We start from the raw sequence: 24,499 nt of genomic DNA, 5'->3' as shown, positions 1-24,499 counted from the left end.
TCTCTTTCTCTTCAGTTTTTGCAGGGCAACAAGAGGAGCGGGTACTTCTCTAAATTGGGTACTTGACAAGAGGGGGAACAGACCCCTTTGTACCGCGTCCGCCATGTCAGACGACACAGTTTTCCACTCAGGAGAAAGTTTCAGCTCTTCTAATGAAAAACAGATAAAGGTGAGTTCAGCCAATACTGTATACTGTATGCACATGGAGTCGGTACTGAAAACTCGAAAAAAAAAGCTGTTGACGTTTTATAGCCTAACTGTTGTCTTTGTTTTTTCTTTTTTTTTACGTTTTGTAGCTACATTATGAAAATAATGTCGGATTTTTTTTCTGTGCTATTGATTTCTGTTGAGTTCATTCTGGGTGATTACATAAATGAACCATGAACCACGCAGACAACTCTAGCTTTTCTTATCTGACATTTGATAGATGTGATAAATAAAATGTGAAGGTGATCAGTTTATGATCCAAGTAATCTTAATTAAACTTGATAAACCTGAAGTCTTGGTGCTGACTCAAGGTGCCAATAATAATTGGAGTGATTGTGATTATACAGAGCTCAGCTTAAATGAGTACGCCACCTTTTAAAATGAATATTTGTATTTGATAATACATTCTGAAAACAGTTTTATTAAACATATTCATTAAAATAACAGTTTGGTCACCTAATATAATACATTTGATTTTAAATGAGTTTTTGCAACAATAAAAAATACAAACGATAACATTTATGTTAATGTTGATGTTTCCTGTTTATTTACATTTTATTAAATATTTTCCCCCAACATTCTAGTTTTGGGGGCAGCACGGTGGCGCAGTGCAGCACGTTCCCCTCACAGCAAGAAGGTCATTGGTTCGAGCCTTGGCTGCATCATTTGGCGTTACTGTGTTGAGTTTGCATGTTCTCCATTCGTTTGCGTGGGTTTCCTTCGGGTGCTTCGGTTTCCACCACAAGTCCAAAGACATGCAGTTTAGGTGAATTGGGTAGGCTAAATTGTCCACAGTGTATGTAAGTGAATGAGTGTGTGTGGATTTTTCCCAGTGATGGGTTGCAACTGAAAGGGCATCAGCTGCGTAAAACTTTTGCTAGATAAGTTTGCAGTTCATTCTGCTGTGGCAACCCCAGATTAATAAAGGGACTAAGCCGAAAGAACATGAATGAATGAATGAATGAATGAATGAATGAATGAATGAATGTGTGTGGATATTCATTTGGGTGTACATACTTTTGGACGTTTGTTTTGTTATTTGTTAGTTCCAACATTGGCTTTGGCACTAACTAATCTTATGTTGCTCTGCCTCAAAACACGCAGGGTCGAGATATTCTTTTCTCATCTTCAGAGGAGGACAGCAGTTTGTATTTTACTTACAGCGGAGGCCGCAATGAACTGGAAGTCCGCAATCTCAACTATGAGGTCAGACACTTCGGTCCACATTTTTGGTCTTTATTCTTTCCACTGCCTTCAATTAAAGCCTTTCCGAAAGCTTACATCAAATGTAAATTTCAACCAAAACATCGTTTTACCCACCCTCCATCTGTTCTGTTTTCTGTGTAAAAAAATTAAGAAACCAATAGCCATTGTCACCAATATCAAGAAAAAAAAACTATGGAAGTCAGTGGCTACAACATTCTTTTCAAAAACTAGTTAAAATCTTATTTAGTGTTCAACAGACAAACAAAGCACAAATAGGTTTGAAAGTGGGGGTTGAGTAAATGATGCCAGAATTTAAAACTGAAACACTGTACCAATTCTGGCCTGCACTTAAACGTTAAAATAAATATATAAAAGAATATTTATGATATTTTATGTTACATGATTAATAACTTGGCTGATAAGTGAGTAAATTTTAGTGCTTTGAAGAATAGTGGCAACATATAAAGGTTCAAAATGACAATTAATTAATAAATTGGGGCTTGACCATGATTCACTGATAGTATTTTAACTTCATATTATTCTTGTTATAAATAAGCCTGAGATTATTTTTGTTAAACTATTGTTACACAGAATGGCATTTCAATGGGTGTCCTGAAAATAATGTTAAAAAATGTATTATAGTTATAGTTATAAAAAATTCTTATGAGCGGTAATGGCTGTTTTCTGATCATGGATACACTTCATCTTGTCCTAGGACAGTTTTGAAACATTTTTTAACCACTTCAAATGTTGACTACTGTGTATGCACATATCTACATATAGTACCTTTTTTTTTAGCCTGGTCTGGTATTTTTTGTTGTAGTTGTAAAACCTTTTAAACTTTTAAATATGTGTAGCCCAAAAAATCAGTATTACATTAAATGACAGAAAAATGTCCCATTATCCCACCCCCAAAAAATACACTAAAAATTTCACTAAAATATTGGTTTGATTCTTAATTTGGACAAAATTTAAATAAACACAACTGCTGGGTAAATGTTTGAACCCAACAGTTACTGTGAGTTTGTCCATATTCTTCACATTTGTATTAATGCCCCCTCAAAATGTGTAAAGCGCTTTGAGTGTCCAGAAAACGGCTATATAAATGTAACGAATTATTATTGTTAAATCACAGTTTGATTTTTAGCTGAAATGTGTTCATGTGTATTTGTTGTCACAACATTTTGCAACAACACACATTTTTTACAGTATTTTTTTAGAATGGGATATTGTATTGACAAGAAGAGACATACTTTTGTAAAATCAACTCATCCCAAACATGATTTGAGTTAAGGTATCTGTGGTGGCCAAATCATGCATGACAATAGTTCATTATGGTTTATATATTTGCATAATTAAATTCAAACTGACGTGCCTGGCTGCATCCTCTATAGTTTATGCTAACTTTCTCTGTCAACTAATAATCCTAAATGTTTTCAGATCTTATGCAACAACGTTCAAACTTTTTTTTTTAAGCTTAGTATATCTGTCACAGGTGGACACAGCAGCACAAATACCCTGGTATGAGAAGCTGTCAGAGTTTAAGATGCCCTGGGAGATGCACAGCAATAAGCAGACGGTCATAAAGGATCTGAACCTGCATGTTCACAGTGGACAGATGCTTGCTGTCATTGGCAGCTCAGGTAGGTCAAACATCATATGTCCAGAATTCTTGAAAAAAAATTCATTTAAGCACATAAAAACATCAAGAAAGTCCAGAAAGTAAAAAAGTCTTGGTTCCAGGCTGTGGGAAGACCTCCTTACTGGACATTATAACATGTCGAGATGAGGGTGGCTCCATGAATTCAGGAGAGATCCTGATCAACGGGAAACCTTCCACGCGATCTCTGGTGAAGAAAAGCATAGCTCATGTACGGCAGGATGACCGTTTGTTACCACATCTCACAGTACGAGAGACGCTAGCTTTTGTGGCAAAACTGCGTCTGCCTGCAAACTTCAGCCAAAAACAGAGAGATCAAAGGGTAAGCAACTCTAATCAGATCATATATGTAAGGAATAATTAATAGAATGTTGAAGTTGAAAAATAATGCACACCACTGTAAAACATACATGCTTTTAACGGCAAAAAACTAAATAAAAAATAGTAAATTGAGATTTTTTTATTTTATTTTATGTTTTTATTTGACGTTGTTCTTTTAAGATTATTTTCTCCTTTGTTATGTATGTGAGGGATGTATGTTAAATCAGTAGTTGAGTAACAATGTTTAGTGCGTTTATAAATTTTATTTTGTGTTTCAGGTTGTTTCATATTGTTTGATTAGCACCTATAGGGCCTTTTTCATATTACAATGAATCTGTCCTCGTGAAAAAGTTGTTTGACTAACCCACTACCAGGGATGTGCAATATTGATGATACAAGTATTTCAAATACTTGTTTCAAACACGAAATAGTAGTTTGTAATTTGTATTTGATAGGGTTGATGAAAATAGGTTAATGTTTTGTATCAAAATACTTTAGTATCTTAGTGTCGTATTTTTGTATTTTCAAAATGCTGTAAAATACTTTGTAAAAATGTGGCCTCTAATTGGTGCTTTCTCACTTATTTGCCTATGCTTAAGATCAGAACAGAAGATTGACTGATATTGAAGAAAGTGGTCAATGCTTGGTGTATGAGGTGGTCATTGCTCGGAACAAAATTGCATGGGTATATTTGAGAGCAAGTCAACAATCATTGAAAATAGTATACTGCACAATGCTAAGAGCGGTAATATATAATGGCAGTATAGTGTACAGCATCTTTGCTTAAGAAATGAGATGGAATAAATTATCACTCCAAATCAGGAATGCAGAGTTTACAGCACATAATCATTATCAGTCTCAGTGTTGCAGGTTGAAATGCAGAGAATGTTTAGAAATTAAAAAAAAAAAACACAGAATTTGTCTAGAGATATCATGTTTAATGTTGTACATTGAAGAGTACAAATGTAAAAAAAAACATGATTTATGAAAAACACTAAAACTGAAGATTAAGTAGTTTTTAGAAATCATGTTTTTACAGTAAGTAATAAAGATTTCAATTGAAAAAAAGAAAAAAAATAATAATAAAAATTACCTCTTCATATATTATCCTTTTAAAATATATGACTGTTAAGAGATGGTGTCATTTTTACTGGCCAAGCAAGGGTTTGAAACACAATTAGTTATAGTACTATGTTCCAACTCATTATCTGCATTACATAGCTTTTTACATTGATTAAAGAGATCATTTTCAGGTCAGGACTTAAACCTGTATGTAATTTATACACAATTTATACTAAAATCAAAGAGAAACAACGGTTTATGAATACCTCCTCATGTACATGGGTAAACGCTGTTGCTTTCAAACATTGTTGGACTTCACTAAATCAGTTTAATGGTGAAGGAACTTATCCAGTAGCCTTATTGATGGAAAGTTTGTGAATAAATTTCATGCTCCCTTGTAAAAGTATTTTGTAATATTTTTAAAATACAGTAGTTTATTTAGATACATTTGTGGCTGCTGTAATTCGTAGTTTATTTTGATGCATGTAAAATTGAGGTATTTGGTATTTTATTTACAAATACATTAAAAACATCTGTTTTGGTGGTGTTTTTTTCTATATAATACAATGAATGTACAATGAATGCTAATATTTCAAAACACTGGTCCAATAATACTGAATAATTATAACTTTGTGAATAATTTAATGAAAATGGTAGCTTACTGTAAATTAAAAAATGTTCCTACCATATTTTAACGTAAAATTCTGGCTACCACAGTGGCCAATTTTCAAACGTATATTCTATGAATTTTTTAAGGGGTTGTTGAATGCTTGATTCTGATTGACTAATGAACATTTTAAGGCATGCAACTAATTTTAGGGAACCACACAAGGCAGCTAAAGTAGTTCCAGGTACTCCAAGTAGTTCCTTAACTGCATATGCAGTTCCATTCAACTACTCTGAATGATTTCAGTTATTTCACAAACTACAAATGTTTAAACAAAAGCTCTTAAAAGATGTCCTGAAATACAGTGTCTTGATGTGTGTTAACCGTAGTATAAACAGTGCAATTCATCACCACGCGAGGTGTGCATTAGTTCAATAATTAAAAGCCAAGTCATCAGTTATTTCTTGCACAATCACCAGTTAAAAGTTAAGGGTGACTAAATGACATCACCTTATCAAGTTTAACCTTCTCAGGTAGATGATGTGATTGCGGAGCTGCGTCTGAGGCAGTGCGCTCACACACGTGTGGGCAATGAGTATGTGAGAGGAGTGTCAGGTGGTGAGAGGAGGAGAGTCAGCATCGCTGTACAGCTCCTCTGGAATCCAGGTGAGCTCTTACACATCAACACAGGTTTTAAAAGAAGACTCGGCTTCAAGACAATGTCTAACTTAACCCATGTACAGTCAGAACTTTTTTCTTAATCATAATCTTTTCCCAACACTAATATATACAGTTGAAATCAGGACTATTAGCCCCCCTGAATTATTAGCCCCCCTGTTTATTTTTTCCCAATTTCTGTTTAGCTGAATGAAGATTTTTTTAAACAAATTTCTAAACACAATGGGCCCTATCTTACACCCGGCGCAATGTGGCGCAAGGCGCGGCGCAATAGTCTTTTCGTAGTTTCAGCTTGGCGCAAGAGTTGTTTTGAGGCGTTGCGCTACGCTGTTTAAATAGCAAATGCATTTGCGCTCATATGTGCGCCCATAGGCATTCTGGTCTAAAAAGGAAGGTGTGTTGAGGCGCACTGCTGGCGCGTTGCTATTTTGAGAAACTAAAATAGATTTTTCATTAGACCAAAACAAACCCGGTCTGAATTTCGGCGCAGAGTTGCGCCTCGCTTACGCACTGCTTAATACGCACAAGAGAGCAATAGGCAAATATCTTTACATATGAAAATATTTAAATATTACGGATATATAGGATATAATAAGAATAGATATAGGATATAAATATAAAGGATTAAAATATTACAAAACATTATTTTCTAGCCTTTATAAATATGACAAATCACTGCTTTTATGTCTTCTTCATCTCGGGAGGCTTTTTCAGTTCATTCATAACAATTTGCTTTTGTATAATGTTATTAATATTAGCAGTATTATTTATTATATCCATATTTATATTTGTTTTATTGTCTGTTTAACAGTTTTCTGTTTAAAAAAAACTGTTAACTGTTTGCTAGTGAAATGCTCAGATTTTCCACTTAGACTTACTTTACGTCCTGTAAATAGCGAATGGGCTTATGGTGTGACGCAGCTCTTAAAGGGAATGGGAGATGAGACTCTAATTGGTTTATTCTCAAAACACACCTATAACTGATTAAGAAAGTAAACTCAACACTTTTAGACCATGCGCTATGGCGCAAAGCAGATTTTCCCGTCCTTAAATTAGCAAAAATGCGTTCTGACACGCCCTGAAAGCATTTGCGCCCTGCGTTTTGCGCTCTGCGCATGGACCGTCAAAATAGAGCCTAATAGTTTTAATAACTTATATCTAATAACTGATTTTTTTTATCTTTGCCATGATGACAGTATATAATCCTTTACTAGATATTTTTCAAGACACTCGTTTTTATCCTAAAATACAATTTAAAGGCTTAATTAGGTTAATTAGACAAGTTAGGGCAATTAGGCAAGTCATTGTTTAATAGTGGTTTGTTCTGTAGACTAACGAAAACAAACATTGCTTAAAGGCGCTAATACTTTTGACCTTAAATTTTTTTTTTTTAAATTAAAAACTGCTTTTATTCTAGGAGAAATAAAACAAAAAAGACTTTCTCCAGAAGAAAAAATTTTATCAGACTTACTGTGAAAATGTCCTTGTTCTGTTAAACACCATTTTGGAAGTATATATGTATATACACAATTAATAAAACGACTAAACCTAAAACATACAAAAGAAAAAGAAAACCTATATTAAGGAATCAAAATGTCAGTTAAAGAAATTGGATTATCAATAATACTAAAATAACACTTTGTTTATAGGCTTTTCATTTTGTGTGTTTTCAGGTATACTCATTCTAGATGAGCCTACTTCAGGTCTAGACAGTTTCACGGCTCATAATTTGGTCATCACATTATATCGTCTGGCTCGAGGGAACCGGCTAGTGTTGCTGTCAGTGCATCAGCCTCGCTCAGATATCTTTCAGCTCTTTGACCTTGTGGTGCTGCTGTCCTCTGGTTCAGCCGTGTACTGTGGTCAGGCCAAAGACATGGTGTCTTACTTCACCACTCTCGGGTACCCGTGTCCACGCTATTGCAACCCGTCCGACTACTACGGTGAGTGGGACTCTAAAGTGATGACTGATCACTTTAGCTGATCCTGCTGTTTGGTTATTGTTTCTTAACTGTGAACTTCTAATGCAGTGGACTTGATAAGCATTGATCGGCGCACTCCTGAAAAAGAAGCACAGTGTTTGGAGAAAGCAAGCATGTTGGCGGCCCAGTTTTTAGAGAAGGTGAAGAACACTGAAGATTTCATGTGGAAATCGGAAGACTGTGGTCCTCCGGCACTGGAAGCCCCTCAAAGGTAGCCTATAGAGTTTCAAATTTATATTGTTGTTACATCATGAAGTTTTTTTTCCCCTTTGTTTTTATAATTTCTCCACGAAAAAAAGAAAAGAAAAAGTCTGTCATCACTTCCTGCAAGATATTTATTTTGTTTCTACTATGGATGTTTGTAATGTGGATGTCAGTGCTTGTTTCCAACATTCTTCAGAATATCTACTTTTGCGTTCAACAGAAGAGACTCTTCACTTCAGTTTGTGTAGCTAGTGAGGCCATGTTTATTATTTGCGTGAACTGTCATATTACATTTTCTGTGAAGTCTTATTTCTGTGTCTATAAATAGATGTAGCGTTTCCTCATGTCTGAATTCTGTATGCAAGTTACATGAATTGATTTACTTATTTATATTTCAGAGTACTATTATTAATAATGTATTTGAAAAAAAAAATCAAGTTTTTTTGAGGAAAGGAATTCAAAGGAATATCAAATTTTACGGGACGACACGGTGGCTCAGTTGTTAGCACTGTCGCCTCACAGCAAGAAGGTTGCTGGTTCGAGTACCGGTCGGGTCAGTTGGCATTTCTGTGTGGAGTTTGCCCCTGTGTTTGCCTGGGTTTCTTCTTGGTGCTCTGGTTTCCCCTACAGTCCAAAGACATGCGCTATAGGTGAATTTAATAAACTAAATTGGCCATAGTGTATGAGTGCAAATGCAAGAGTGTACACAGGCACGTGCACACATAGGGCTCAACCTGTGCAGTGCACATGCTCTTTTTAGTCTTGGATAGAAAGTGCCCTTCTAAAATGATCAAAAGTGCCCCCCCCCGACACCCCCCAACCCCATACCCCCCCCCCCCCCCCCCTCTTTACATTACGCGCGCGACAACACCGCTGATCAGAACGCGCGCGACAACACTGCTCTTAAGTACGCGCGCGACAACAGCATTACCCCAACCACCCCCCAAAACCACCACCACTCCCCCGGGTCTTCAAAAAATTTATCCTGCACATGTCCTTTGGACAGTCTCTGCACAGGCCTGAGTGCACAGATGTTTCCCAGTACTGGGTAGCAGCTGGAAGGGCATCCACTGCGTAAAACATATGCTGGATAAGATGGCGGTTCATTCCGCTGTGGCCACCCCTGATAATTAAAAGGACTAAGCCAAAGGAAAATCAAACCAAATATTACACAATATTATTATAAAATGCATACATATATTAAATTTGTTAAAATTCCCTGTTAATACTGATCATTTGCAACATCTATACCAGGGGTGGCCAACCCTGTTCCTGGAGAGCCACCTTCCTGCAGATTTCAGTTGCAACCCATATCAAACACACCTGCCTGTAATTATCACGTGGTGTTCAGGTCCTAATTAATTGGTTCAGGTGTGTTTGATATGGGTAGCAACTGAAATCTGCAGGAAGGTGGCTCTCCAGGAACAGGGTTGGCCACCCCTGATCTATACTTTATATAGCCATATATAATTTTATACTGAATAATATATTCAAAATATTGCCTAATAGTTTTTTTAATGTATAGTAAATGTCAGGGGGCACCAACCCTGTTCCTGGAGAGCTACCTTCCTGCAGAATTCAATCCCAACCCTGATCAAACACACCTGAATCAATTAATAGTACCTAAAGCAGCACTTGATAATTACAAACAGGTGTGTTTGGTCAGGGTTGCAACTAAAATGTGCAGGAAGGTAGCTCTCCAGGAACAGGGTTGGTGGCCCCTGGTATATGTATAGTATGTTTAGTATACACTGTAAGACATAACAAGTGTGCTGTAAATTACTTATTACAATTGAGCTGTAGTTTTACAATTACAGTTATAATTATTCATTTACAGTGTGCTTGTTAAAATTGCCAGTAATGCTGTAAAAATTGTCAGTAATACAGTAAAATTCACAAGCACACTGTAAATGAACGATTACAACCAAAATTTTAAAACTACAGCTCAATTGTAATTATTAATTGACAGCGCACTTTGGCAACCAATATTGCCAGTAATAGTGTAAATTTTAAAGCAATTTTTATAGTGTAGTGAATGTATTAAAGTTGAACAGTATATCATTTCAGCATCAGTATTGCATTGTGTTTGTCTACAATAGCTACATCACAGGATATGCAATGTTGAGTTGTGATTATATTTGATCAGCACAACAGTGAGAATACATGAGATTTGTAGTCATGGCAAATAACTTTATCACTGTTTATGCATTCATTAATTTTTTTTTGGCTTAGTCTCTTTATTAATCAGCGATTGCCACAGCGGAATGAACCGCCAACTTATCCAGCATATGTTTTATGCAGCGGATGCCCTTCCAGCTGCAACCCATCACTAAGAAAACACCCACACAATCCCGTTCACACACATACACTCCGGACAGTTTAGCTCACCCAACCCACCTATACCGCATGTCTTTGGACTGTGGGGGAAACCGAAGCACACGGATGAAACCCACGCAAACACTGCACCACCGTGACGCCATCACTGTTTGTTTATTTAACTTTTATTTTTGATCTTATTTTTATATTTCTTGTAGTTTGTTATATTTTATGCAGACCCACTCTATATAACAATACTTGATCATCCCAGATGATCTAAATTAATTAAATCTTTGTAAATAGAGCTATTCTAATATTCTGATGAAATTATATTCATATCGCAATATATATCGCAATGTCAGATTTTTCCAATATAACACAGTCCTAGGGATCTATTTTGATGGTCCATGCGCAAAGTGCAAAGCGCATGTATGTGCTTATATATATATATATTTATGTAGGCTAGAAAATAATATGTTTTGTAATATTTTAATCCTTTATATTTATATCCTATATATATCCTTAATATTTTAATTCTTTTTCATATGTAAAGATATTAGCGTATTGCTCTACATCTTTTGTGTATTAAGCAGTGTGTAAGCCAGGCGCATAACTATCGCGCTCTGCGCTGGACAATATTCTGGCTTTGTTCTGGTCTATAGAACAGACTGTTATAGTTTCTCAAATTAGCAACATGCCAGCAATGCGCCTCAATATGCCTTCTTTTTTAGATCAGAATGCCTATGGGCGCACATATGAGCGCAAATGCATTCACTATTTAAACAGCGTGGTGCAAAACGTCAACGACTCTTGCGCCAAGCTGAAACTAGCAAACAACAATAGCGTTTTCGACACATTGCGCCGGGTGTATGACAGGGCTCCTTGTATGTATATATACACTGAAAAAAGTGTTGCATGCAGAACTGTTGCAAACAATTTACTTGTGTTGAATTTAAACAAACAAATTAAGTTTAATGATGTTCAACTTAATTTGTTTGTTTAAATTCAGCCCAAATAAATTGTTTACAACCACTTAACGTATACAAATTGAATAAATACAAGGAATCATCTTTAAATAATTTTTTAGTGTAGTGTATGTATAGTAAGTTTATCAGGCACAACAAAAACATGTTTTATTACATTTCTAGTCAAAATAGACCAAAAATGTGTTTGAAAATCTTATATATTATAAGAGAGATTTTTGATCCTATGTTTTCTATGCTATTTTTCTACACCAGCAGTGTTCCTTCTGTCTCAATGAAAGAATCAGTGATCACAGTTTCCAAACAGAAGGATCAGCTGCCGGGAAAAGTGCATCAGTTCACAACCTTAATCAGGTAAAAAACCACAACAGCTTTTAAAAAGACTAAATAAAGGCACTTTAACATTCATAGAACTTTGGCATTCCACAAAAGACTATTTAAAGTGGAAAAGGTTAAAATAATGTTCTTCTATAATAATAATTTTATGAACTTAACGAATTCTTTAGGTAACGCAGAATAATTGTACTATGGCAACTCAGAAAAAAAAAAAACATTAAAATGAAGCACTTTTTTTAAAGAGTATCTCAAAATTGTCACCTGAAAGCTGTTTGCCAAGACATTCCTGTATTTTTTTCTCAGACGGCAGGTATTTAATGACTACCGGGACCTGGTGACACTGGTGGTTCATGGTTTAGAAGCTTTGCTGATGTCATTGCTCATCGGTTTCCTATATTTCGGGTGCACAGAGGAAGGTCTTTCCATCCAAGATACAGTGGCTTTGCTCTACATGATAGGAGCTCTGACACCCTTTGCTGTGGTGCTGGACGTCATCGCGAAGTGTGAGTAAATGACTGAAGATTTACTCCATTGGAGTCATCTGATGTCCACTGATGTAACAGGCTTTTCACAGGTCATTCAGAGAGAGCCATGCTGTATCATGAACTGGAAGATGGCATGTACTCGGTCACCCCATACTTTTTTGCCAAGGTAAATAATCTGCATTGTGTACAAGCTTCAGAATTGTCCATGTGTAAATATTTAGAACAGCAAAGATTAATGATTATTGCTTGGATATCAAAATTAATCTCCACTTTTTGGACAGATATTAGTGCTACTTTTCTTACATATTTTGATCTTTGGTTTCATTAAATTTAGGACGTCAGTTGTATTATTGAACACTCTGCTGCAGTCTGATTAGTAATTTAAAACAGTGTCAGTCCTCAAACCTAACTAGCTTTGCAACATTCACAGATAATATGATCCTGTGTTTATGTGTTCTACATACCTGTACTATATGTGTGTTCCATATAGAAATATTATATGTGTGCCAATATATGCAAATTACATGTATAACAGACGTTTTTCTGGATTTCACATCATTTATACAACATAAATTTCAAAATAAACAACAAAATCAAAGTCCAAGGCACTCAAATGTACGTGAAACAGCATTATACACTTGTTAACCTTAATGAAGGTTTTGTAACTCAGGCTCATTCTGATTACATACTACTGCTTGTTAAGTGGTGATGTGTTGGTGACATATGTGTTGGTGACATATGTAATACTGTTTCCGGGTCCAGGCCGTCACTCATTTGAGTTGAGAAATTGTTCGTTTATGATCACTTTTTATTCATATCACATATTAAAGTCATAGTGTACACAACAAATTCTGGGCTTGTTTCATCACAAATACCAACATTTCAACAATTTATAAAAAAAAGAATCACTTTCTGATCATTGCATATTAGGAATGGACATAAATATTGCGATCGTGATTTTTGAAAGTATTAAATCCCTTTGTAAACGTTTATTATTACCATTTCATGAGTCTCCCCATACAGTTGAATGGAGCGCTTGGGCCCGGAAGCCGCTTCGCGTGACGTCACACTTAACAAGTGGATACATTTCTGGAGAGAGCAAAATACGTCACAGGAGCTACGTTTTATTGCAGTTTTTGTTTTTGCGAATCCATTTTTGAGATCTCAAATTTCTATCATGTGTGCCATTCGTGCCTGCTGTTCTCACATAAATCCACCAGAGGCCGCTGTTGACTGACTGACTAACCAACTGATCGATGCCACCACCATACCCCTTCCCTAAACACAACCCAACCCAACCGCTTTGTTTTGAAAAGTCCCCGCCTGATTTTTACCACATTTTCAGGTTTTATCACATTCTCACCCTGTTATTTACTTGTTTATTTTATTTTTTGGCTTTTGTTTTTTGCCCCATCTGCTTTCTGGAACCGTTCTTCAGCGGACTTTTTCCCGTTGACCCGTTTTCGTGGTCAACTCCGCTCTGCATCTCAAATCTGTCGACGTAAGTGTCGAGCTACCAGAAAAACTGGTAACAATATGAAAGCCGTTAATATAGTAATCGAGAAAAGGAAAAGCATCATACCACCCTGTAGCAATCGTTTTAAAGATGAAATGCAGCCATACATAGCTTTGGGTACATAATTTGCGATCTCCTGAAATGCATTTAGGGCTACGTTTTCAGAATAAGCCTATGTTGAAGGTTTTGTTAAAATGCGTAGGTAAATGCTTACAGTAGTGCTGTTAATAAAGGCTTTTTAAGTTTTCCACTTACTTTTTCGAGTGCTTTCGGCTTAGGATTTTGTTGTTTGTCTTTATGAATCCCTTATCCAAAGAGCTCCAACACATTAACTACACCTGAAGCTTTTTTTTTTTTTGTTTGATTTTAGATTTATATATTTCAAAATATTGCAAAAATGAATGCTTACATATATATATATATATATATATTTTGGATGGAAAACCATTGGAAACACAAATATGTACATATATGTTAAAATATTTTAGTTATAAATATGTATGTATGCACGGTGGTTGGCAGTGTCGCCTCACAGCAAGAAGGTTGCTGGTTTGCTAGCCAGCCCAGTCACCAGACATAAACGTTATTGAGCATGTCTAGGGTAGGATGGAGGAGGCATTGAAAATGAATCCAAAGAATCTTGATGAACTCTGGGAGTCCTGGAAGAAGACTTTCTTTGCCATTCCAGATGACTTTATTAATAAATTATTTGAGTCATTGCAGAGATGTATGGATGCAGTCCAAGCTCATGGGAGTCACATACAATATTAACTATTTTTCCACTCTATAATTTCCTAGTGTCTTTTTCCAATAGTACATAACGGTTTTATTTTTAGCTAATAATTGACATATTAACTCATCAAATCATTCAAATTCATCTTTAATTCTATAGCACTTTTACAATGTAGATTGTGTCAGTGCAGCTTAACATAGATGAAGCTCAAGTAAATTGAAACTGCTTCAGTCCAGTTTTCACAGTTGAAGTTCAGTTCAGTGTAACGTAAATGCCTCTGCTTAAAAGCCCAAACACTGAAGAGCAAATTTCAAAGAATTTATGCATTCAAATATGCACACTTACTAAAGAACAAAACACTGCTGCTGCAAAGTATATAAATGTCTTTAAAAAAAATCCTCATAAATATAAACTCCAGCAGTTGCGTTGAATTTACATAACAGTTCATGATAGGGAAAGGCTCTGAGTTGAACATTAGCTCCTCTTTGGTCTCTGGACTTTGCCTGATTTTGTCAACTCCTGATGTTAAATGAGATTTTCAAGCTCTAATGTCTCTTTCAGGTACTTGGAGAGCTGCCAGAGCACTGTGCCTTTACACTGGTATACGGTGTGCCCATCTACTGGTTGGCCGGGCTCAACGTCGCTCCTGATCGCTTTCTGCTCAACTTCCTGTTGGTTTGGCTGACGGTGTATTGTAGCCGCTCCATGGCACTGTTTGTGGCAGCAGCCCTGCCAACGCTGCAGACCTCATCTTTCATGGGCAATGCTCTTTTCACAGTATTCTACCTTACCGCTGGCTTTGTCATCAGTCTGGAAAACATGTGGATGGGTAAAAACACTTTAGAGAACAATTCATCTCAAATAAATGCTAGCTGCTCATCTGAAAGTATTAAATTAATGCTCACTTTGATCATCAACAGTGGCGTCTTGGTTTTCCTACATATCCTTCATGCGCTGGGGTTTTGAGGGGATGCTGCAGGTTCAGTTTCGTGGGACCAGAATCCCAATCACTATTGGAAACCTCACTGTAGAATTCGATGGTATTAAGGTGAGTTTAACGTTAGCAATTCAAAGTGATGAGAAAATGTGACAAATATGATGAATGCTTTATAATTCTAAAGCGACTTATACAATGCATTTAACATCAAGCAAGCAAAACATGCCCACATTTAGATGAGTGTTGAATAAAAGAAATATATTTGTATGGCAGATTTCCCACAATGGTTTCGGATTTGGTTTTAATAATTTTGAGTAGACTTGTCATTTTAATAATGAATGGCACTGTCATTTTTATTAATTTTAATTCTTAAAGGTGACATCGGATGCCCATTTTACACAAGATGAGATGATTCTTTAGGGTGATTGAAAGGTCTATCATTTACTTTGGTTACATTTCTCAATGGTAGTGTAAATAAACACCAATTTTGTTTCGCTATTTAGTTTCATATCTCTTTAATGAGCTGAACAACCAGGAATGGTTTGTTTTAGCCTACCGATCTATTCTTAAGGTGTAGTTGAACCTGTGGAGCACAGATACAGCGCTCAGATGATCATCGAGCTTCTCATGACTTTGGCTGTATGACTGACATACTGTAAAGGAGTATTTGAAGCTGTTTCTGTATTATAATGACAAAATGTGAGATTGCGTTAGGCTGTCTGAATATAATTGTTGCCCATTGTTGCCCAGTTTTAAAATGTTTTAAAACAAACAACGGTCCCACTTTATATTAAGTGGCCCTAACTAATATGTACTTACACAGTAATTAATTTTGTTTGTTACAATGTACTTATTGTGTAAATACATGTATTTACTGTGTACTTATGCTTGATTAAATACATGTATGTAATTACATCTGTAATTAACTTTTGTAATTACATTTGTAAATACACTGTTGACCATCCCTTACACCTTAACCCACCCTTAAACCTACCCATACCACTAAACCTGTCCATAACCCAACCTGTATCCCAACTCAAAAGCACCACAAGTGTTCTCAAATACATTATAAACACAGTAAGTACATTGTATTTATTTTTTAATGTAAGTACATAGTAGTTAAGAACACTTAATATAAAGTGGGACCCAAACGACTATATATGAGCAATATCACACGAGTAGCAGTGCAATATGGCTGTATATTAGAACTGGTGAGAAGCGTGCGTTGGCTCGGGGCCACAGGTTGAGTGCCTTAGTGTCCCACCAGGGACGATATACAGCCATATAGCACTGCTAGGAGTGAAATATTGCTTCACTCTCACATTTATTCTTTTCTTATTGAAAGGATCCGATGATGGAGACACTTCAAAAATCATGCACACGTTATTATCATCAGCTTAAGAAGTTCATTATATCAAATATAGATGCGATCTCGAGCTCCCTGAATAAAGCGAAAACCACTCGCACTTTTAGACGGCCTCGTAAAACAACAACAAGACAAGGCAGATTTTGTTCTTCTTGGCTTTGTGTCTGTACATCAAGACAATGACAAGGTTTGTTTGTGCTCGGGTAATCAATTGCTCGTTATTAAATGCATATAGTATTACGGTGTAATGTCTCGGCTGTGTATTTAAAACATGGCGGTTTCTTCGTTTTCTTTCTGGCTAGCTCCACACTCGTGACGTATCTCTGTAACCAATCAGTGTTCAACGTTAGTACCCTTTCAAAAGAGTGCCGAAAAAGTTATATGGTATGGTTTGATACGTTTTTTGACAGCGGAAACGGCCATAAAAGCCCACCGTACCATACCACTCAGTGGACACGGGCCAATATACACTCAGACAATTTACAAAAAACAAGCTGCATGCCTGAGCTACTTTAGCAGACACCAATCTATTTAAACAAAGGAAATCCCTGAAAAGGGGAAAATTTTATCCAATGTCACCTTCAAAATAATAATAAATATATAACAATTATATATATATATATATATATATATATATATATATATATATATATATATATATATATATATATATATATATATATATATATATATATATATATATATATATATATATATATATATATATATATATATATATGTTATATATATATGTATGTTATATATATATATATATATATGTTACATACATATATATATATATATATATATATATATATATATTTATATCGTCACCTTAGAATTGTAAGGGTCTACCTGACATTTTTGTCAAACCCGAGTTATTGACATATTCTTATTAAATGACAACTTATTTACATTATGTGATGTTTTTTTAATAGGTAATACAAACCTTTTTTAAAAGGTTTTAATACAAAGTTGAACTCTAGCTTGACTCTATAAGGTTCTTTCTGTTAGCCAATCAGAATTTTTTAATGCACGCACAAGGACCTATCAGGATCAGCTTTCTTTGTAATTTTGCCTTACTTGACAACGGAAAAGACCAGAAAGACAAAATCACACAAAATCAGAGTCTCTAAATAATGCACAACACAAAATTGAGAAGAAAACCTGAAACTGAAAAGATGTGTGTAAATGTTATGATTTAGAAGCATTTTTTGAGATTGGGATGAAATGTTATATTTTTATTATAAACATAATTCAATCATTTATATAAAGCATAAAATTTAATAAATATTTACATATTCGTTTGACAAAATTAACATCTGCACTGGACAAAATGCCTTGTATGATTAAATTGAACAAGAAAAAATATTTATCCTAAAACACTAAATAAATGATGTCGAAAGCAAAAATTTAACTAACTTTCTCAAGCATCAACATATTGTTACAACACCAAATTTTATATATATATATATATATATATATATATATATATATATATATATATATATATATATATATATATATATATATATATATTTAGCATTTAAAGCTACATGTAGTTTATTTAACAGTATTTCTGACGGCTTCTGAAGTTCTGAAATGTGACCTACACCATGGTGATTTTTTTCTCTCTCAACAGTGGAATTTACTCAAGTCCAAGTTATTGTTCTAAAAAAAATATAATATAGTGCTTATAATTCACTCAAATGTTGAACTTGGTTTTCAGGTTGTGGAGATGATGAAGATGAACCAGTATCCGCTGTTCTCCTGCTACCTGGTGCTTATTGCTGTTTCTTTGGTTTTCATATTGCTCTATTATCTGTCCCTCAAATTCATTAAACAGAAATCCAGTCAGGACTGGTAAGGGAGCGATATATTCTGGTCCATATTGGAGCTTGTTTTGCCAAGCAGCTGTAAAGTTCCCAACTATAGATCTTGGAAAACAAATCTGTTAGTTTAGGCTAGTTTGCAACAAGAACCATATATCTGTTTCCAGTTTATTCAGTGCACTGATGCATATTCAGTTTATTCCTTCTCTTGTTTTCACTTGATTTAGTAGTTTGAAAGCTGACTAAAAACAGTGATCAAATCGTGAGCTTTGTTGTACTTCCACTCTCTGCCGCTGGATGGCAGAAGTGTACTATGTTTTTTTCAATCTTTAAAGGGATAGTTCACCCAAAAATTGGAATTTCCTTATCATTTAAAGACATAAGGTATGGATTTCTTTTTTCTGTTTAACACGAAACAATTTAAGAAACTCAAACAGGTTTGAAACAAATGAAAGATGAGTAAATGATGACAGGATTTTTATTTTTGGGTCAACTATCCCTATAATAGTTGTAAATAATAGTTGTTTTTGTTTGTTTTATTTTATTTTTTGTTAAATCACTTGAGATCATGCTTGCTAGATACATTTAATAACATTTATTGCATCTCTTTAGTGTAATTTTATTTAATTAAATTTTTTACTCCTGTAAAGCATGTATGTATGTGTATATATAATATTATTATATATTATATATATATATATATATATTTTAAGTGTAGAAACTTGGCTTGTTAGAAAACTGCGCTGGTGCCACCTTCTGATCAACATGTCCAGATTTTGGCTTATGGATTTATCTCTCATGATGCATGTTCAATTCCACATGTATGTCATATTTAATAAACTGTTTAATCTTGAACAGATCAAGCACATTTGGACATTCTTACTTTTTCGAGTGCTTTCGGCTTAGGATTTTGTTGTTTGTCTTTATGAATCCCTTATCCAAAGAGCTCCAACACATTAACTACACCTGAAGCTTTTTTTTTTTTGTTTGATTTTAGATTTATATATTTCAAAATATTGCAAAAATGAATGCTTACATATATATATATATATATATATTTTGGATGGAAAACCATTGGAAACACAAATATGTACATATATGTTAAAATATTTTAGTTATAAATATGTATGTATGCACGGTGGTTGGCAGTGTCGCCTCACAGCAAGAAGGTTGCTGGTTTGCTAGCCAGCCCAGTCACCAGACATAAACGTTATTGAGCATGTCTAGGGTAGGATGGAGGAGGCATTGAAAATGAATCCAAAGAATCTTGATGAACTCTGGATGCCCATTTTACACAAGATGAGATGATTCTTTAGGGTGATTGAAAGGTCTATCATTTACTTTGGTTACATTTCTCAATGGTAGTGTAAATAAACACCAATTTTGTTTCGCTATTTAGTTTCATATCTCTTTAATGAGCTGAACAACCAGGAATGGTTTGTTTTAGCCTACCGATCTATTCTTAAGGTGTAGTTGAACCTGTGGAGCACAGATACAGCGCTCAGATGATCATCGAGCTTCTCATGACTTTGGCTGTATGACTGACATACTGTAAAGGAGTATTTGAAGCTGTTTCTGTATTATAATGACAAAATGTGAGATTGCGTTAGGCTGTCTGAATATAATTGTTGCCCATTGTTGCCCAGTTTTAAAATGTTTTAAAACAAACAACGGTCCCACTTTATATTAAGTGGCCCTAACTAATATGTACTTACACAGTAATTAATTTTGTTTGTTACAATGTACTTATTGTGTAAATACATGTATTTACTGTGTACTTATGCTTGATTAAATACATGTATGTAATTACATCTGTAATTAACTTTTGTAATTACATTTGTAAATACACTGTTGACCATCCCTTACACCTTAACCCACCCTTAAACCTACCCATACCACTAAACCTGTCCATAACCCAACCTGTATCCCAACTCAAAAGCACCACAAGTGTTCTCAAATACATTATAAACACAGTAAGTACATTGTATTTATTTTTTAATGTAAGTACATAGTAGTTAAGAACACTTAATATAAAGTGGGACCCAAACGACTATATATGAGCAATATCACACGAGTAGCAGTGCAATATGGCTGTATATTAGAACTGGTGAGAAGCGTGCGTTGGCTCGGGGCCACAGGTTGAGTGCCTTAGTGTCCCACCAGGGACGATATACAGCCATATAGCACTGCTAGGAGTGAAATATTGCTTCACTCTCACATTTATTCTTTTCTTATTGAAAGGATCCGATGATGGAGACACTTCAAAAATCATGCACACGTTATTATCATCAGCTTAAGAAGTTCATTATATCAAATATAGATGCGATCTCGAGCTCCCTGAATAAAGCGAAAACCACTCGCACTTTTAGACGGCCTCGTAAAACAACAACAAGACAAGGCAGATTTTGTTCTTCTTGGCTTTGTGTCTGTACATCAAGACAATGACAAGGTTTGTTTGTGCTCGGGTAATCAATTGCTCGTTATTAAATGCATATAGTATTACGGTGTAATGTCTCGGCTGTGTATTTAAAACATGGCGGTTTCTTCGTTTTCTTTCTGGCTAGCTCCACACTCGTGACGTATCTCTGTAACCAATCAGTGTTCAACGTTAGTACCCTTTCAAAAGAGTGCCGAAAAAGTTATATGGTATGGTTTGATACGTTTTTTGACAGCGGAAACGGCCATAAAAGCCCACCGTACCATACCACTCAGTGGACACGGGCCAATATACACTCAGACAATTTACAAAAAACAAGCTGCATGCCTGAGCTACTTTAGCAGACACCAATCTATTTAAACAAAGGAAATCCCTGAAAAGGGGAAAATTTTATCCAATGTCACCTTCAAAATAATAATAAATATATAACAATTATATATATATATATATATATATATATATATATATATATATATATATATATATATATATATATATATATATATATATATATATATATATATATATATATATATATGTTATATATATATGTATGTTATATATATATATATATATATATGTTACATACATATATATATATATATATATATATATATATATATTTATATCGTCACCTTAGAATTGTAAGGGTCTACCTGACATTTTTGTCAAACCCGAGTTATTGACATATTCTTATTAAATGACAACTTATTTACATTATGTGATGTTTTTTTAATAGGTAATACAAACCTTTTTTAAAAGGTTTTAATACAAAGTTGAACTCTAGCTTGACTCTATAAGGTTCTTTCTGTTAGCCAATCAGAATTTTTTAATGCACGCACAAGGACCTATCAGGATCAGCTTTCTTTGTAATTTTGCCTTACTTGACAACGGAAAAGACCAGAAAGACAAAATCACACAAAATCAGAGTCTCTAAATAATGCACAACACAAAATTGAGAAGAAAACCTGAAACTGAAAAGATGTGTGTAAATGTTATGATTTAGAAGCATTTTTTGAGATTGGGATGAAATGTTATATTTTTATTATAAACATAATTCAATCATTTATATAAAGCATAAAATTTAATAAATATTTACATATTCGTTTGACAAAATTAACATCTGCACTGGACAAAATGCCTTGTATGATTAAATTGAACAAGAAAAAATATTTATCCTAAAACACTAAATAAATGATGTCGAAAGCAAAAATTTAACTAACTTTCTCAAGCATCAACATATTGTTACAACACCAAATTTTATATATATATATATATATATATATATATATATATATATATATATATATATATATATATATATATATATATATATATATATATATATATTTAGCATTTAAAGCTACATGTAGTTTATTTAACAGTATTTCTGACGGCTTCTGAAGTTCTGAAATGTGACCTACACCATGGTGATTTTTTTCTCTCTCAACAGTGGAATTTACTCAAGTCCAAGTTATTGTTCTAAAAAAAATATAATATAGTGCTTATAATTCACTCAAATGTTGAACTTGGTTTTCAGGTTGTGGAGATGATGAAGATGAACCAGTATCCGCTGTTCTCCTGCTACCTGGTGCTTATTGCTGTTTCTTTGGTTTTCATATTGCTCTATTATCTGTCCCTCAAATTCATTAAACAGAAATCCAGTCAGGACTGGTAAGGGAGCGATATATTCTGGTCCATATTGGAGCTTGTTTTGCCAAGCAGCTGTAAAGTTCCCAACTATAGATCTTGGAAAACAAATCTGTTAGTTTAGGCTAGTTTGCAACAAGAACCATATATCTGTTTCCAGTTTATTCAGTGCACTGATGCATATTCAGTTTATTCCTTCTCTTGTTTTCACTTGATTTAGTAGTTTGAAAGCTGACTAAAAACAGTGATCAAATCGTGAGCTTTGTTGTACTTCCACTCTCTGCCGCTGGATGGCAGAAGTGTACTATGTTTTTTTCAATCTTTAAAGGGATAGTTCACCCAAAAATTGGAATTTCCTTATCATTTAAAGACATAAGGTATGGATTTCTTTTTTCTGTTTAACACGAAACAATTTAAGAAACTCAAACAGGTTTGAAACAAATGAAAGATGAGTAAATGATGACAGGATTTTTATTTTTGGGTCAACTATCCCTATAATAGTTGTAAATAATAGTTGTTTTTGTTTGTTTTATTTTATTTTTTGTTAAATCACTTGAGATCATGCTTGCTAGATACATTTAATAACATTTATTGCATCTCTTTAGTGTAATTTTATTTAATTAAATTTTTTACTCCTGTAAAGCATGTATGTATGTGTATATATAATATTATTATATATTATATATATATATATATATATTTTAAGTGTAGAAACTTGGCTTGTTAGAAAACTGCGCTGGTGCCACCTTCTGATCAACATGTCCAGATTTTGGCTTATGGATTTATCTCTCATGATGCATGTTCAATTCCACATGTATGTCATATTTAATAAACTGTTTAATCTTGAACAGATCAAGCACATTTGGATCTTTGAAAGTAAGAAATAAAATGATTGAAAAGCTACTGATCTGATGCTACAAACGTTACTTTTATTGAGCAATAAATAAATAGCCCAGAGTCAATGACACAGGGACAAATTTACACTGGAAAAATTCCAGTCTTACTCAGGGACTTTTCATTTGTTTGGTCTCCAATAGTCATCATTTTGCTATAAAAAAAAATAAATAAAATAAAGCCAATTTTAGTTTCAGCAATACAACTTTTCTATTTATCTGCATATATATATACTGTTGATGGAAGTTGTATTTCTGCATAAATGCATTGGTAATAATTATATGATATTATTTATTATAAGCAATAACAATAATGTTATTGTATCCCAGTTATAATGTACTCAGAATTGTTTTACCTAAACACTGACCTTTCAATCTATTACCTTTCATCATATCTCATCATTTTAATGTTTTGTGTTACTCAATGTATTTCATGAAAAAATTCAAAAGTAGCTTTAGAGCATCTCATAAATTCTCATCTAATAGCTAATTATGACGTAGTGTCTCATTCATTCATTCATTTTCTTTTTGGCTTAGTCCCTTTATTAATCTGGGTTCACCACAGCAGAATGAACCGCCAACCTATCCAGCACGTTTTTTTATGCAGCGGATGCCCTTCCCATCTCTGCATGGGAAAACTTAGTGTCTCATCATTTTTAATTTCAATTGTATAATAATTATTAACTAATATTACGGACATATCACAAACTCATCAACAACCTATATTCATTTCAACTCATCAATATATCTTATCATCTCAACATTATCTGATTCATTTCGACTTTTCTTTTTTTTATCTCATAATTGATCCATCTAATATAGATTATGAGAATGTAATACAATAATGCAGTTAAGCCCTTCACCTCCCTCTGACACACGCACGTGCAGGAGAATGAGCAAAACACATTCAAATATGCAGGAATTTACATGGCATTGCTGTATAAAACATAATGAACGAAAAAAAGAAAGAGTAATCATAGTTCTTATTGTAATATATATATATATATATATATATATATATATATATATATATATATATATATATATACACACATATATATATATATATATATATATATATATATATA

The 24,499-nt window shown here is 34.1% G+C and overlaps 1 protein-coding gene and 1 long non-coding RNA gene across 5 annotated transcripts; one reads left to right on the top strand and one right to left on the bottom strand.

The window, feature by feature from the left end:
• The first annotated feature begins 13 nt into the window (after positions 1-13).
• On the top strand, positions 14-23,560 carry abcg8 (ATP binding cassette subfamily G member 8). Of its 4 annotated transcripts, none has more exon segments than NM_001442357.1 (15): positions 14-169; positions 1,312-1,413; positions 2,909-3,056; positions 3,157-3,395; positions 5,597-5,729; positions 7,415-7,684; positions 7,772-7,934; positions 11,485-11,580; positions 11,866-12,065; positions 12,137-12,213; positions 14,858-15,125; positions 15,217-15,344; positions 18,329-19,116; positions 21,302-21,366; positions 23,201-23,560. In NM_001442357.1, coding segments are annotated over 13 exon segments (2,028 nt in total). In that variant the 5' UTR covers positions 14-103; the 3' UTR covers positions 18,467-19,116; positions 21,302-21,366; positions 23,201-23,560.
• Positions 7,661-12,071, bottom strand: LOC147841003 (uncharacterized). The gene is made up of 4 exons (XR_015505819.1): positions 11,060-12,071; positions 10,817-11,017; positions 10,297-10,705; positions 7,661-8,800 (listed from the first exon to the last, which is right to left on the bottom strand). It is a non-coding gene; the product is annotated as an uncharacterized LOC147841003 (long non-coding RNA).
• Positions 23,561-24,499: the final 939 nt, after the last annotated feature.

This window comes from Danio rerio, chromosome 13 (assembly GCF_052040795.2).
Source record: "Danio rerio strain M-AB ecotype USA chromosome 13, GRCz13ab, whole genome shotgun sequence".
In the NCBI taxonomy this organism is placed as follows: Eukaryota; Metazoa; Chordata; class Actinopteri; order Cypriniformes; family Danionidae; genus Danio; species Danio rerio.
Note: the sequence above shows the minus strand (reverse complement) of the source record. Positions and strands in the feature narration are given on the sequence as shown.

Bases quoted from the DNA above. Each gene is read 5' to 3' on its own strand.
- abcg8 (XM_087277283.1), top strand. From the start codon at position 104: ATGTCAGACGACACAGTTTTCCACTCAGGAGAAAGTTTCAGCTCTTCT. The intron at 5,730-7,414 runs GTGAGCTCTTAC...GTGTGTTTTCAG, and splicing joins ACAGCTCCTCTGGAATCCAG to GTATACTCATTCTAGATGAG. The intron at 12,214-14,857 runs GTAAATAATCTG...TGTCTCTTTCAG, and splicing joins CCCCATACTTTTTTGCCAAG to GTACTTGGAGAGCTGCCAGA.